The sequence below is a fragment of the Triticum aestivum genome, chromosome 1D, assembly GCF_018294505.1.
Source record: "Triticum aestivum cultivar Chinese Spring chromosome 1D, IWGSC CS RefSeq v2.1, whole genome shotgun sequence".
In the NCBI taxonomy this organism is placed as follows: Eukaryota; Viridiplantae; Streptophyta; class Magnoliopsida; order Poales; family Poaceae; genus Triticum; species Triticum aestivum.
In genome coordinates this window covers 346,781,530-346,794,813 of record NC_057796.1, presented here as the reverse complement: position 1 = coordinate 346,794,813, position 13,284 = coordinate 346,781,530, and the positions used below count along the sequence as shown (strand labels likewise).

At 42.3% G+C, this 13,284-nt stretch overlaps 2 protein-coding genes across 2 annotated transcripts; one reads left to right on the top strand and one right to left on the bottom strand.

Moving 5' to 3' along the window:
• Positions 1-7,914: 7,914 nt before the first annotated feature.
• LOC123181965 (uncharacterized) lies at positions 7,915-9,757 on the top strand. The gene is made up of 4 exons (XM_044594390.1): positions 7,915-8,131; positions 8,250-8,295; positions 9,266-9,340; positions 9,483-9,757. Exons 1-3 carry the CDS (start codon positions 7,973-7,975, stop codon positions 9,319-9,321), a joined length of 261 nt encoding a protein of 86 aa, XP_044450325.1. The 5' UTR covers positions 7,915-7,972; the 3' UTR covers positions 9,322-9,340; positions 9,483-9,757.
• Positions 9,758-9,818: 61 nt separating this feature from the next.
• LOC123181964 (peptide methionine sulfoxide reductase B5) lies at positions 9,819-13,102 on the bottom strand. The gene is made up of 3 exons (XM_044594388.1): positions 12,681-13,102; positions 10,327-10,483; positions 9,819-10,209 (listed from the first exon to the last, which is right to left on the bottom strand). Exons 1-3 carry the CDS (start codon positions 13,013-13,015, stop codon positions 10,048-10,050), a joined length of 654 nt encoding a protein of 217 aa, XP_044450323.1. The 5' UTR covers positions 13,016-13,102; the 3' UTR covers positions 9,819-10,047.
• Positions 13,103-13,284: the final 182 nt, after the last annotated feature.

Genomic DNA, 13,284 nt, shown 5'->3' with positions numbered 1-13,284 from the left:
GGGGAGGGATTTATAGGAGCAGATGAGAGGGACTGATAGAATATACGGATATGGTTTGACTTGGTGATATGCGCTGCTGATGACATGACACCTGCCGGCTCTTCTCGTGGAGTACTTTGGAAGCCCTTTTATTGTTACCTTGGCCGGACACCTATGCTGCTCATGCAGAAAGTGTGTGCTATGATTTCTGTTAATCGCTAAGAGGTACTGGAATCAAGGCATTGAGTCATTGAGCAGACGAGGAGTGTAACAACACCTGTACGTTGAAAACCAGCTCCTATGAACGTAAATTAGATTTACTAGGAACGTAGGGTCTAGAGAGTGACCACTTTACCGCATCAACGGAACACGCCCAGGGATAAGAATGTAATGCAATCTCCTCATTTCCTGTTTGTCTCCGAGCATCCTTTAGAATCCCATGGCAAAGGGATATGCATGACTGCTAATCAATCCAATTTGGATCAATCCTTGATGCAACCCTCGGCTAATGAAGGTACTTCCTCCGTTTCAAAAATATAAGGTGTATTAATTTTCAAATGGTTAACTTTTTGTACATTTGACCAAGTTTATAGAGGAAATAATCAACAACCACAATGCAAAATTACTATCATTAGTTTCATCATGAAATGTGTTTTCATATTTTGTTTACTTCATATTGTAGATGCTCATACTTTTTCTTGTAAACTTGGTCAAACATAGATGTATCAGGTGTTGGCTGGATTGTGGGGAGGTTGTGTGAGACGCGGCACTCCTCCGCCTCACTACTGCTGGTGAATGCCAGCAAGGCCAAATCTAGCTTGACCGAGGGCCGGATTGGGGCCATTGTAGGATGGCATTTGGGCGGTGCGAGCACGGCTAACATCAGCGAGACAGGGGTGCATCGATGATCAGAAGTGATGCGATTGCGTCTTCCTTCCAACGATTTCTCCTTTGTCGAACTAGTTTTGTGCAAGCACTTGTAAGCGGGACCCACCCGTAGGAATAATGTCAATGGAGTCAAATGATGGATTAAAGCTAGCCACAATGGATTACACCAACATTTGGTGTTTTGCGTAACAAACCCAAAGAGTAGATGTTTTGTGCAAAATCAGCCCCAATGGTTGGTGGTTTATGCAATTTCCTGATGGCGACTATGGTGGTCGACATAACAGTTGTATTATCTCCGAGTGAAAACTCATGATCTAGCTTTCTAGCTTAACCAGGCAGCATCGACATGCCCATCGTTAACTTCTTGAAGGTGTTGTTTTGAAGATCTGCTTCGGGGTAATAGTCCCTGGTCTGGTTGACCAGTCAACATCAACGTGTGTGAGTGATGATTCCTTTTTCATGGCATTGATACATTGTCTTAGAGTGTTACGCCCTTAGTCAGCTTACAAGTCGCTCCAATGTTGGATTGGTTCGCGGTCATAAGATTTGTGGTAGGATTTTGAAGATGTTGCCGCGAGACATGTCCTATGTTGTTGGGTGATGGCCATGGGTTTTCTTTTCTATTTTTTAAACTGATTTGTTCGCATTGTTTTTAATAATAAATAATATATAGATTTGTGCATCAACCAATGAACACGCCGAGGGTTTTCCTCCTTGTCGGGAAAAGTGCAACGGTTAGCTTATGTCGTAAAATCTCATCTTAGAGGATCTTTATTAATGCCAGTAAATTTACCGTTGTAACATATATAGAAAATATGCGCTCAAACCTACTAATGTGTAAAGAAGAGAGCTCATGGCAGTCCCAAATGGAGCCCAGTTCCCACTCTCTTCCTCAATTTGGCCCATGTTAGACAAGCCAAAAATCCAAACATTTATATCAGCTAAGATTTTCAATATATTGTGACCTCATAAAATTAGTGTGGTATCTTTGAACAAAGTACTCTTGCTCCTACATGAAGCTACAGATCAAGTGCCACTCAATTATTACCATGGGAGAGAGAAGTGCATAGCGTCACCAATAATGTACCTACCAATGGAGTACTACTTGGGAAGGACAAGTGTACTCAACAATCTCTATGCCGCGTATAGAGATAACAAGCCTGTGACTCTAGACCAGTCCAAGTCCTCCATGCAGTTATGTTTGTACCACCCTCGTCTCAGGTCAAGAACCCTAACTTGGGCTGGCTGGACCATGGTGGAAAGCAGGTACATACTACTAGGCTGACCTGCCAAAAGTCCATGGGCAGTTGTAACTGACAATGCAGCCGTATGCTTGTGGATGGTGTCATCCATTTTGACCCAGCCTCAATAACAATAGTACAGAAGAAATTGCCCCTTTCTGTCATGTCAATCCTTACCTGTGCAAGCAATCATGCTGTACTTCAAACTCCTTGTCTTTGCACACCTATGTGAGATCATGGGAGGCAGTGTTAGAATATTGTGCATGGAGCATGCAACTTTGTGCTTATGTTAGTAGGTCATTGACCTTGTATGGTTGATGTCCTCCCTTTTTGCCGGACAAAACAAATGGTCATTGCATTGCATCTTGGGGTGGGTGGTCTTAGAGTGGGTTCTTGTTCTGTTCTGATCAAGATACAAGTGAAAGTTATCAAATTTCCAATCCTCCACCAGCCACCAAAAAATGTTAAAACAACGAACTGTTCTACTAGCTGCACTTACCAGAGCTGAGCCACACTGTCTGATCAAGTAGCCTCGTCACTTGGAAGTATGTAAACTTGTTCTGCATGCCATCCTGTCTGAACCCTCTATCTGGTCAGAGAGAAGCAGGTCCGGGCATTAAGCGGGGGGAGAGGTACGCTTTTGACCAAGTGTACGAAGTTGTTGCAGCTTCAGTGGCCATAGTAGTATACTGATCTGTATCTTGCCAGCACAACAACAACGAACAATGGTGGAAGAAAAATATCGCATGGCCAACTTGAGACTGGGCGGATCCCGGATGGAACTTAACTTAGTAGGAAAAGATGCAGCATCACAGCTCTGCCATTAGTCTCCAAGCAGAAGCAGCCCACTTCGTCTGACGACCATGGAGTAGACTCACCTAAACAACCTGCAAAAACAAGGGTAAGGCCTCCACAAGATACTCTTGATTAGTTAACTTAATTAACTAAGGCTATGCTGCCCCTCTTGTTTAATAATCTTTCTTCCGGGATAAGGTTGAGTTGACCACATTATTCGGGGAGGTAAGATAAGCTTGAGTGGTGCTGTTGGCTGATCAAGTTAACTGAACATGAAGAGCTTTAGTGCAAATGAGCAATGGACTATTTTCTTGTCCTAGAAAAAACATTGTGTATGCATGCCTTTTGACTAGTGTGTCCTTGATTGTTCTTTCTTTAGCTATGGATTGTTGGCCATGTACTTGCGTCTACGCGTGAATAGACCATGACATACTCCTGGATTTCTTCTGTCGGGGTTTCTTGACTAAATTAAGTGCTGTTGGAGGCATTATCGAAGAAAAAGTGCCGTTGGAGGGAAAAGTAGTACTGTGCCAACTTCAGTTTTGCTGCTGGCACAACGTTTGTTGCAAATGAAGTGCCATCAATTTATATGTAGCACACTTTCACATGTCACCCATTTTTTCATAGAAATCCTATTATGTTTCTTAATTAACCTACATGAGAAGTAGCATTAATAGCCTACTTTGTTGCTTCTGAAGCACCAAATGTGGATTTTCTACTCCTATGAGCAGTAAATTCGAAAAAATACGAAACAAAATCAAACAAATCTGAAATTTCAGGACATGAAACATGATCAAACATTTGATGCTTTTGCAAAGTTTCAACCACAAAAAACATTCTAGGAGCCCTCACAAAAAAATCGCTGCTCAAGAGTGCACTGCGATTTTTTTGTGAGGGCTCCTCGAATTTTATTTGTGGCTGAAACTTTGCAAAAACATCAAATGTTTGGTGGAATTTATCTGTGCAAGCAACTCGAAGATCGAGATGTGCTATGACGTTCTATCAGCTTACGCAATTACTCTTCGGCTTTATACTTGCTCAGGTGCCGGCTGTAACAAGCTTCTGAGAAATTCAATGAATGATGGAGGAAGATCAATGGGACCTGCAGCTGCGATTGTTGATTGCTACCATCTAGCTTGTAACTTCCCTAACACTAGTTTGTGCTTTGCTTTAGAGAATGAAATGAGGTTGCCCATGAGCTAGCGTACATGGCCAAGGGCCCCTGTTGTAATTCCTTCCTTGATGAGCCTCCTGTTAAGCTTATTCCTCACTTACTAGATGATGTAACTCTAACTGAAGCTCAATAAAGAGAGGGACTTTTTATAAAAACAACCTACATGAGAACTACCCCTTTCTAAAAGAAATAAGCAATGCAAAAGTAGCTATCCAAAGAGAAACATGACGCAGAACGATCAGTAAAAAATTACAATGAAAATAATACTAGTCTTCTTCTTCTGCCGATTGATTGCCGCTCGCCAGAGATTGAAAATCAGACTGAGCTAACAGTAAAGGAAAGAGACACCTACAAACACCCTTGCCATAGCAGGCTTTAAAGACAATAACCACTCACCGCTTGTAACGGGATCTAGAAGTCGATGAAGAAACATAGGTTGGAGCATGAGCGCACGTAGTACAGGTATGCAATCCATCACCACCGGTCCAGAGAGTAGAAGAAATTGGACCATGCCTCAAAACAACACAGAAGAAGATGTTGAAGGCGCCCCACCAACCTAGATGGGGTTGTTTTCAAAGTGGATTTCGAGAAAGCGTACGACAAAGTCAAATGGCCATTCCTCCAACAAGCGTTGAGGATGAAAGGTTTTGATCCAGCCTGGAGAAAACAGGTGGAATCCTTCACGCAAAAAGGAAGTGTTGGAATTAGAGTGAATGATGATATAGGTCGCTATTTCCAAACGCATAAGGGCTTGAGACAAGGAGATCCAATGTCACCTATTCTGTTCAACATCGTAGTCGACATGTTGACAATTCTTATAGGGAGGGCTAAGGATGCTGGCCAAGTAGGTAGTTTGGTACCTCATCTAGTTGATGGAGGTGTATCTGTCCTACAGTACGCAGATGATACAATCATCTTTATGGAGCATGACTTGGTAAAAGCGAGAAACATGAAGTTGGTGTTATGCTTATTTGAACAATTGACCGGACTAAAAATCAATTTCCACAAGAGCGAATTGTTCTGCTTTGGAAGAGCCAAAGAGGAACAAGAGGCGTATAAGCAATTGTTCGGATGTGAATTGGGGGTTTTACCTTTCACGTATTTAGGTATACCCATTCATCATCGTAAGCTAACAAATAAAGAATGGAAGTGCATTGAGGATCGATTTGAGAAGAAGTTGGGATGCTGAAAGGGCAAATTGATGTCGTATGGAGGCCGTTTAATTCTCATTAATTCGGTGCTCACAAGTATGCCCATGTTCCTATTGTCTTTTTTCGAGGTACCAGTCGGAGTTCGGAAAAGACTTGACTTCTATCGATCCCGTTTCTTCTGGCAAAGTGATGACCTGAAGAGGAAGTATAGACTAGCTAAGTGGGACATTATTTGTAGACCGAAGGACCAAGGGGGTCTAGGTATCGAAAATCTAGAGGTAAAGAACAAATGTCTCCTTAGCAAATGGTTGTATAAACTTTCTCGAGAGACCGAGGCCACCTGGGCACAGATTCTGCGTAATAAGTACCTCCAATCTAAAACTTTATCCCAGGTGACAGTGAGGCCGATGGATTCGCCTTTCTGGAAAGGACTGATGAGAGTTAAATCGGTTTTCCTCAATTGGACCAAGTTTATAGTCGGTAACGGTACTTCTACGAGATTCTGGGAGGATACTTGGATAGGGGACACGCCTCTCGCGCTTCAGTATCCTTCTCTCTATAGTATTGTTCAACGGAGAGATGCAACCGTTGAGTCAGTATGCCAGTCCACGCCTCTAAATATCAGCTTCAGGAGAGCGTTAGCCGGCAACCATTGGGAAGCTTGGCTCCATCTTGTGAGAAGATTGATGGATGTTCAACTCTCTCAACGTCTGAATCAGTTGTGTTGGAAGCTTACTAGGAATGGAGAATTTACGGTTAAATCCATGTATTTGGATGTCCTTAATTCAAGTTCTATTCCTACCTCGAAACATGTTTGGCAGGTTAAAGTTCCCTTGAGAGTTAAAGTGTTTATGTGGTTTGTACACAAACAAGTCATTTTAACTAAGGATAACTTGATTAAACGCAACTGGAGTGGATCCTCTCGATGTAGCTTTTGTGATACAGATGAAACAGTCAAACACCTCTTTCTCGATTGCCCTTTGGCAAAGATTCTTTGGCAATCAGTTAACATTGCCTTCAATATTACTCCACCGAATAGTATTAGCACGTTATTTGGGACGTGGTTGGATGGGATTGAGTCCCAAACAGCAAGACACATTCGTGTAGGAGTATGTGCTTTATTATGGGCTATCTGGAATTGCAGAAATGATTTGGTCTTTAACAGAACAACAAACACTCACTTTTTGCAGGTTATCTTCCGAGCCACTGCGTGGATCCGTATGCGGTCGTTACTCACTCCGACGGAGGCCAGAGAGCGTTTGGTTACTGGATCTATCCAATGGGAGATGGTAGCAAGGGATATTTTCAGCCAGTTTGGATGGCAGTCATGTAATAGGATAGGCAATTAGTTTTCCTATCTCTCTTTTGCCAGCCGGTTGTGACTTTTATTTTGGTTCCTTAGCTCTTTGTGAGCAGCTTTTGTTTGAGACTTTAAAACTATTGTTGAACCTGTTTTTATTCGCTAATAAAGGTGGCCGTATGCATCATTCTGATGTAGAGGCCGGGATGTCCCCTTTTCTATAAAAAAGTGCGAGTTTTGCCAAATTATGTCAAGAAGAGGCAAGATATTCTTAGAGGGTAGAGCTATCCCATTTCCAATAGGTCAAGTAGATCATTTTTAAGCCACGACACTCAAAAGTCAGGACAATATGACAGTAATTAAGCTTATGTGGAAGCGAGATATCATTACCAATACCATTGTATTTATATTTAAATTGAATAAAGTCTTCAGGTTATGTATTTTTTGCGGAAATCTTCAGGGCTTTTCTTTTTCATCGAATCTTCGGGTTATTGGTAGGCGAGTGCTTGTGAGTATGTGTGCAGCATACTCCCTCCATTTTTATTTACTCCGCATATTAGATTTTTTTAAAGTCAAACTTTATATATTTTCAACAAGTTTGTAGTAAAATATACTCCCTCCGTCCCGAAATACTTGTCGGAGAAATGGATAAAATTGGATGTATCTATAACTAAAATACATCTAGATTCATCCATTTCTCCGACAAGTATTTCCGTACGGAGGGAGTATTAACATATACACTACTACCAAATACCCCTCCCCCCGTCCGATGAAGAGTGTACACCCGGTTTAAAAATTTCTTCACAAAAGAGTGTACTTCTATCTTCCCAATGCATTTTAAAGTAGAAAAAAATATTTCTCCCTTATCACACGGTAATCAAGATTAATAACATTAATTTTTACATTCACTTAGCTCATTGGGGGTTGGGTTATTAAAGAGGAGAGAGATGGTGGGTTGCACCTTTCCAATGCATTTTTTTACTCCACTTTATAGTTTGTCCTAAACAAATGGTATGTATATTTTTCACTAGACGGAGGAGTATATATCATTGGATTCATCATTGTATATATTTTCACATCATATAAATTTGTTATTGTAAATGTTCATATTGTTTTCTGCAAACTTGATCAAACTTTATAAAGTTTGACTTTAGTCAAAACTAATATGTGGAGTAAATAAAAACGGAGGGGGCATGTGTGTACGTTTATGTTATAATCAAGTATTTTTTTTAATGGGGTCGTGTAGAGGAATCCACGGAAGCGTATTCTTTTATTGCACAAATCAAACAATGTTTACGTTTTCGAGGCAACGGAAGCCGAGCAGGCAAACAGAGTTGCCCTTGCCGTGACCTGGTTCGAATGGACTCAAAGCCGACCGACCGACCGACTTCACGGGACGACTGGTCGAAGGTGCCACCAAACCAACTGCCGAAACCTGGTTCGAATGGGTTCTTCCTCGAGCAACGCCAGGGAAGCGCCGGCGGCGGCGCCACCGCCACCACCTCCTGCGCCGCCGGGCCCCCTCCACGCGATGGACGCGGACGAGGACGACGAGAGCGTGAAGCAGCTCAACGAGTGCGCCGCCCTCTACCTCTCCCTCCAGGCACCGCCCTGACCCCCCCTCGCCTTCTGCCCCCTTTCCTGACCTCTGCTGCTGCAGGCGAATCTCTTGTTTGCTCCATCAAACCTTTGATTCCGCTCTTCCCTTGGCTCGTTTGCAGGACTGCCTCGCCGAGTCCGACCGCAACTGGAAGGCCTGCCAAGCACGTAAGCATCGCCGCAGATTTTCCCCTCGCTTTTTCTTCCTCGTAGATGCCAATTCCGTTGCGGCTTACTGAGGTTGTTACCCACCCTGCTTTTGGGGCTAAGTTTGTTGTTCAATGTTTTGGAATTAGGCAAAACCTGGACCTGTTTTAAGTATATGTTCGAGATTCAGGTTGAACTACCTTTAAACAAAATGCGAATTCAGATATCCTTATAATTCCTCATTTTATTAAGTTCCATCTAGAAGAGAAGCAATGCTATATGGGATAGAAGATATGTTGATACCTTCCCTTGCTCTATCACATTGCCCAGTTTAGCGTTGTTATGGTCAGCACTAGCATACAAAATGCTGAACACTTTTCAAAAAAAGAAATGTTGAAATGGTACCCAGAACCAGAACCATCCAAGATAAATCATGAAGTAACGACGTCTGGTCAGTATATCTTCTGTCATGTGACTTGTGAGGTACCAGTTATATCACTACATGTGCTGAAATTCATCATGTTTGTGCTTGACAATAACGTGCGGCATCCTACATTGAATTTTTAAAAGAAGTTGATCATGCATGAGGCTTTCTCACATGTTCATCAGCATCAGGCATTAAGGTTAAATTCAGAACCCATCTCATATCATGTTCGAGATTGTATAGAAATAGTACTAGTAACAATAACTTGCAGCTGCACTTGGTTTTATTGTTTACGGAAGATTTGTTGCCATAAGGTAGTGTTCACTCAAGGGGTGCCCCAAGGGAGATGTTGCGGTTTCAGGTACCTTATGTGGTGCTCAAATAAATGAACAAATGTAGCTTTTTTTTAAGGAAGAAGAGAGGGAGGTTCCTGCTTTGATGGTTATATTCGTACATATTTTTCTGTTGTCTTGTACACTAAATAACATTCATAAACTGAAGTTGTCATCACTTCAAATTCTTAGATTTGATCTAACCAGCTTTTTTGTCACCTCCGCTCAAATGCAGATGTTCAAGCCTTGAAAGCATGTGAGGCGAGCAGAAACAAAAATCAGAAAACATGAAAAATGCGCCTTCGTACAGGTACATAAGCATAGTACATAACCACATATACTAATGATTAAAGCTTATGAAACCTAGTAGTGCACTTTGTTTCCAAATATTATGCTATTGCTTTTGCTGTTGGCATCAAACTGAAACTGTATATTTGCTTTCATATCATCAGGCCGCATGCTCAAGGCATCTCACTCATATCATCTTCGTGAAGACAAGAGCACAACATGCTGAGTTCGCAGCTGTTGATGAAGAATATTTGCAACATCACAACTTGTAGTGTGCTTTGACTGAGACGTGGACGATCAGATTGCTTTTATTTGCAACAACCACTACACTAGATTGGATGTTTCAAATATTACTTGTCAATTCTAATAAATGTCGGCTGTATTGACATATTTGCCAAACAGACTATTAACGCAAATCAGTATTATTGCTGCACAGGAACTGGTTTATTGCGGATAATCACTAAGATATTATGTTGGGCACAAAGGGAAACAACATGAGCTGCATTCTTCAGGCGGCTTTATTTTTAAATGTACAGCTCACTATTAATTTCCACAGGGAAAACAAAACCTAGAATTTACACATGTAATACTGCCAAAATTAGCAGCGAGCATCGGTACTTGGGGCTTGCATTATTGACAAAAGTACTGAGTTCTGACATCCAGTAGTCACTATGATGGTTGCACAAAAGGTTTTGTTTCCATTTCTCATATAGATGTTCATCAGCTCAGTCAACTAGCCTCTTCAGAGGCCGGAACGAACTTGAGTGAGATACTGTTGACGCAGTGTCGCTCATCAGTCGGCGTGTTGAACCCCTCCCCTTTGAACACATGCCCCAGATGTCCTTCACAAGCAGCACATGTGATCTCAATTCGCCTCCCATCAGGATCCGCCTAGAGTATTAAACGATGAAATGTCACCGCCGTCAGCATCAGGGCATGGAATGAATAGAGGAAAAGAAAGGCATCGGTTCCTAGTCAAACCACTGGGAATGGATGAGAGAATCGTACCGTCCGTTTTATGGCTCCAGGAAATCCTTCATAGAATGCTGGCCAACCACACCCTGAGTTGAACTTCGTAGATGATTTGTACAAGGGGGTTCCACAGCCAGCACATCCGTAAATACCCTCACTGAAGAACTTGTCATATTCACCTGTTCCAGGATACCTGAAACAAATATAGTCAAATGAAAATTTATCACACGGAAGCTCTTTCTTTTTCACAGTTATGCTATTGTTAGTTTAACAGACTACCATATGTAAGATGGCATAGACCAGTAAAAAAAAATCGAAACGGAACCATAGGCCAGTATATAGGGCAGCACAAAATGTTGGAGTGGATGTAGGATAGGGAATAGATACAGTCAGCTCACATGCCATTCCAGTATCAAACTAAACTTATGTATGCATCTGGTTGAATTGCAGGTTCCAGATTAATCAACAGTATAATCTACCAACAAAATATGAAGTAATAATTGATTTGTGATAAAGCACCTATCCATATTTCTCAAGCTTCACATTTTAAATTACTAGATATTCTGATAATTCACCTAATGAACCTGTCCTTCCTTCAAGAACAGGTAAAATTTTAACTTGCTATACTTGCCCGTGTCGGCAATACATAAACAGATGCGTTAAGAAAAGTACAATACATACTAACAAATTCTGGCTGCTGCTATTGTAGACTAGAATGTTATTAGAATAAAATACTTTGTAGTTTGTACTGAGATCTTGACAGCAAACTTAAAAAGGCCAAGTATATTTTTGTTGGGTAGCATTTTTTTTCTTCTGATTTATTTTTGTCAAGACACCTTTTTACTTGCTATTTTGGATTTATACTATCATTTGTGCAAGCGGTTCTCCAACTTTGTGGAAAAGAATTTCTAGTTTGTTCTCAAATTGGTTGTCTGGAATTTGGTTGTGGTTTTGGAGTAAGCCTAGTCTCAGGAGGTGGTAACAGACAATACACTATTGTAATTAATTTCACTATACCAACTTTACACGGCCTTGTTATGTGGTTGTTCCAAATGTCATGTGGGTATATTACTTTATTAACCGGTTAATAAAATCATGCGCAGTAGGAAGGTACATATAGTACTCCTAAAGACTGGAAAAAGGGTCTAAATACTAGAGACGCCAATCTGGCAGTCATGTTGTCATGTTTCAATGAGAAAACATAGTACACGACTTAATCTTGTGAACAACCATCGATATGTGTTGCGACAGTACATGGGTTAATGTTCATGAAAAGGGGCGTATCTAGATTCTACCAATCTGGCAGTCATGTTTCAATAACAAAGCAGACTGCATGACTGGGACAATCTTGTGAGCCAAGTTGCAATTGTTATGCAGGATAGGAACAGGACAAACTTGTACTCCCTCCGTCCGAAAAAACTTGTCCCTCAAATGCATGTATCTAGCACAAAGTTAGTGCTAGATACATCCATTTGAGAAACAAGCTTGGGACAAGTTTTTCCGGACGGAGGGAGTATCAAATAAAAGGGATGCCTATTTTCTTGATTCTTGCTTTTCTAATTGCTCCAGAAGTTTTTGCAAACCAGTCAGGCCTCCTTTGGTTCATAGGAAAGGAATATCATAGGAAATGAGACGGCTCTCAGTTCTATAGCAAAAGTGATGTCATTTGATTCATAGGAATGGAATATTTCCAGTAGGTCTGAACTAATGTTTTTTTCTCCTTTGAAATGTGAAGGATAGGAACCAATCCTACATAGGAATATGAATCCATTCCTACAAACCAAAGGGCTCTAAAGGAAAATTTCCTATAGGAATTCCTACAAATTTCTTGTGAACCAAAGGAGGACTCAACGTTTGAGATCTGTCGAATCATCGTTGCATTGCAACTAGGATAGGAGTAGGACTTGCAGTAGTGTGCATGCCAGTACTGGTGGCAACCCAGGTTAGTTAGACATGTTCAAATACGGTTCAATACATACCGATTTGCAGTTGATCACACTGACGAATTGATGTGTAAACTAACTTACAATGAAAATGGAGCATTGTTTTATTACTCATATCAATCGTAGCCAGAATAAGGTTAGTGATAGCTTAGCTAAGTTTGCTTGTTTAGAGGGCAGAACCATGACCTGGATTAGATCAGGGCCCTTAGTTGCTACAGAACTTTCTACGATTGATTGTATGAATTTTTCGAGTTGAGTAATACAGTATTTCACCCGCAAAAAAGAAGAAGAAAATGGAGCATTGTTTGTTGATCAGAGTAGACAGCCATGATACCATCATATTCTTTGTATGGTAAAAGTGCAGAGGGCACCCACATAATTAATTCCACGAGGAAAACAGATAACAAGCCCGAGAAAAGATGAAGCATGTGCTACTGCTGTTCTTACTCGGTGCCCTTGCGGCGGAGGATGCGGAACTGCTCCGGCGTGAGGACGGCCTCCCACTCCTCCTCCGACTTCTGCACGGGCCCCGGCGTGGGCGCCGCCGACGACATAGCCACCACGGCGCCCGGCAACCGTCGTCCGGCTGGGCAGTAGGCCCGCGCCCGCGACCGCGAGCACGAGAGGGAGAGGGAGGCGGGGCGGGCGGACGACGCGGCGGCGGTGGCGGCGGAGGAGGAGCGGGCGAGGAGGAGGGACGGGAGCGATGAGAGGGGCCGCGTGGCCGGGTGGGCGTGGGGCGACGCCATCCTCAGCTTGAGCAGATGCTGGACTCCGCCCATTTCCCTTTCTCCTTTTCACAGGCAGCTGTGGCGCAAGGGGGGAAGGGATCCCCGCTCGTTTTCTGATAAGGTTCTGTAGCCTCCTGACATGAAAGGCAGGAATTTCACATGGAACGGGCCAGCTCTTCTCGGTTGGCACTTGGCAGCAATTTCTCCAGATGGAGTAGTGGCTACTGGAACTGAAATGTTTCCAGCAAAATTCTTTGCTGCAGATGATCCAGTTTTGCGATGGAAACACACCATATTCCAAACCAAACGGCGCCAGCAGC

Excerpts from the sequence above, each read along its gene's own strand:
- LOC123181965 (XM_044594390.1), top strand. The coding sequence starts at position 7,973 with ATGGGTTCTTCCTCGAGCAACGCCAGGGAAGCGCCGGCGGCGGCGCCA. Across the intron at positions 8,132-8,249 it reads CCCTCTACCTCTCCCTCCAG|GACTGCCTCGCCGAGTCCGA; the intron begins GCACCGCCCTGA and ends GCTCGTTTGCAG. Across the intron at positions 8,296-9,265 it reads CTGGAAGGCCTGCCAAGCAC|ATGTTCAAGCCTTGAAAGCA; the intron begins GTAAGCATCGCC and ends GCTCAAATGCAG.
- LOC123181964 (XM_044594388.1), bottom strand. The coding sequence starts at position 13,015 with ATGGGCGGAGTCCAGCATCTGCTCAAGCTGAGGATGGCGTCGCCCCAC. Across the intron at positions 10,484-12,680 it reads CTCCGCCGCAAGGGCACCGA|GTATCCTGGAACAGGTGAAT; the intron begins GTAAGAACAGCA and ends TATTTGTTTCAG. Across the intron at positions 10,210-10,326 it reads CTGGAGCCATAAAACGGACG|GCGGATCCTGATGGGAGGCG; the intron begins GTACGATTCTCT and ends TTAATACTCTAG.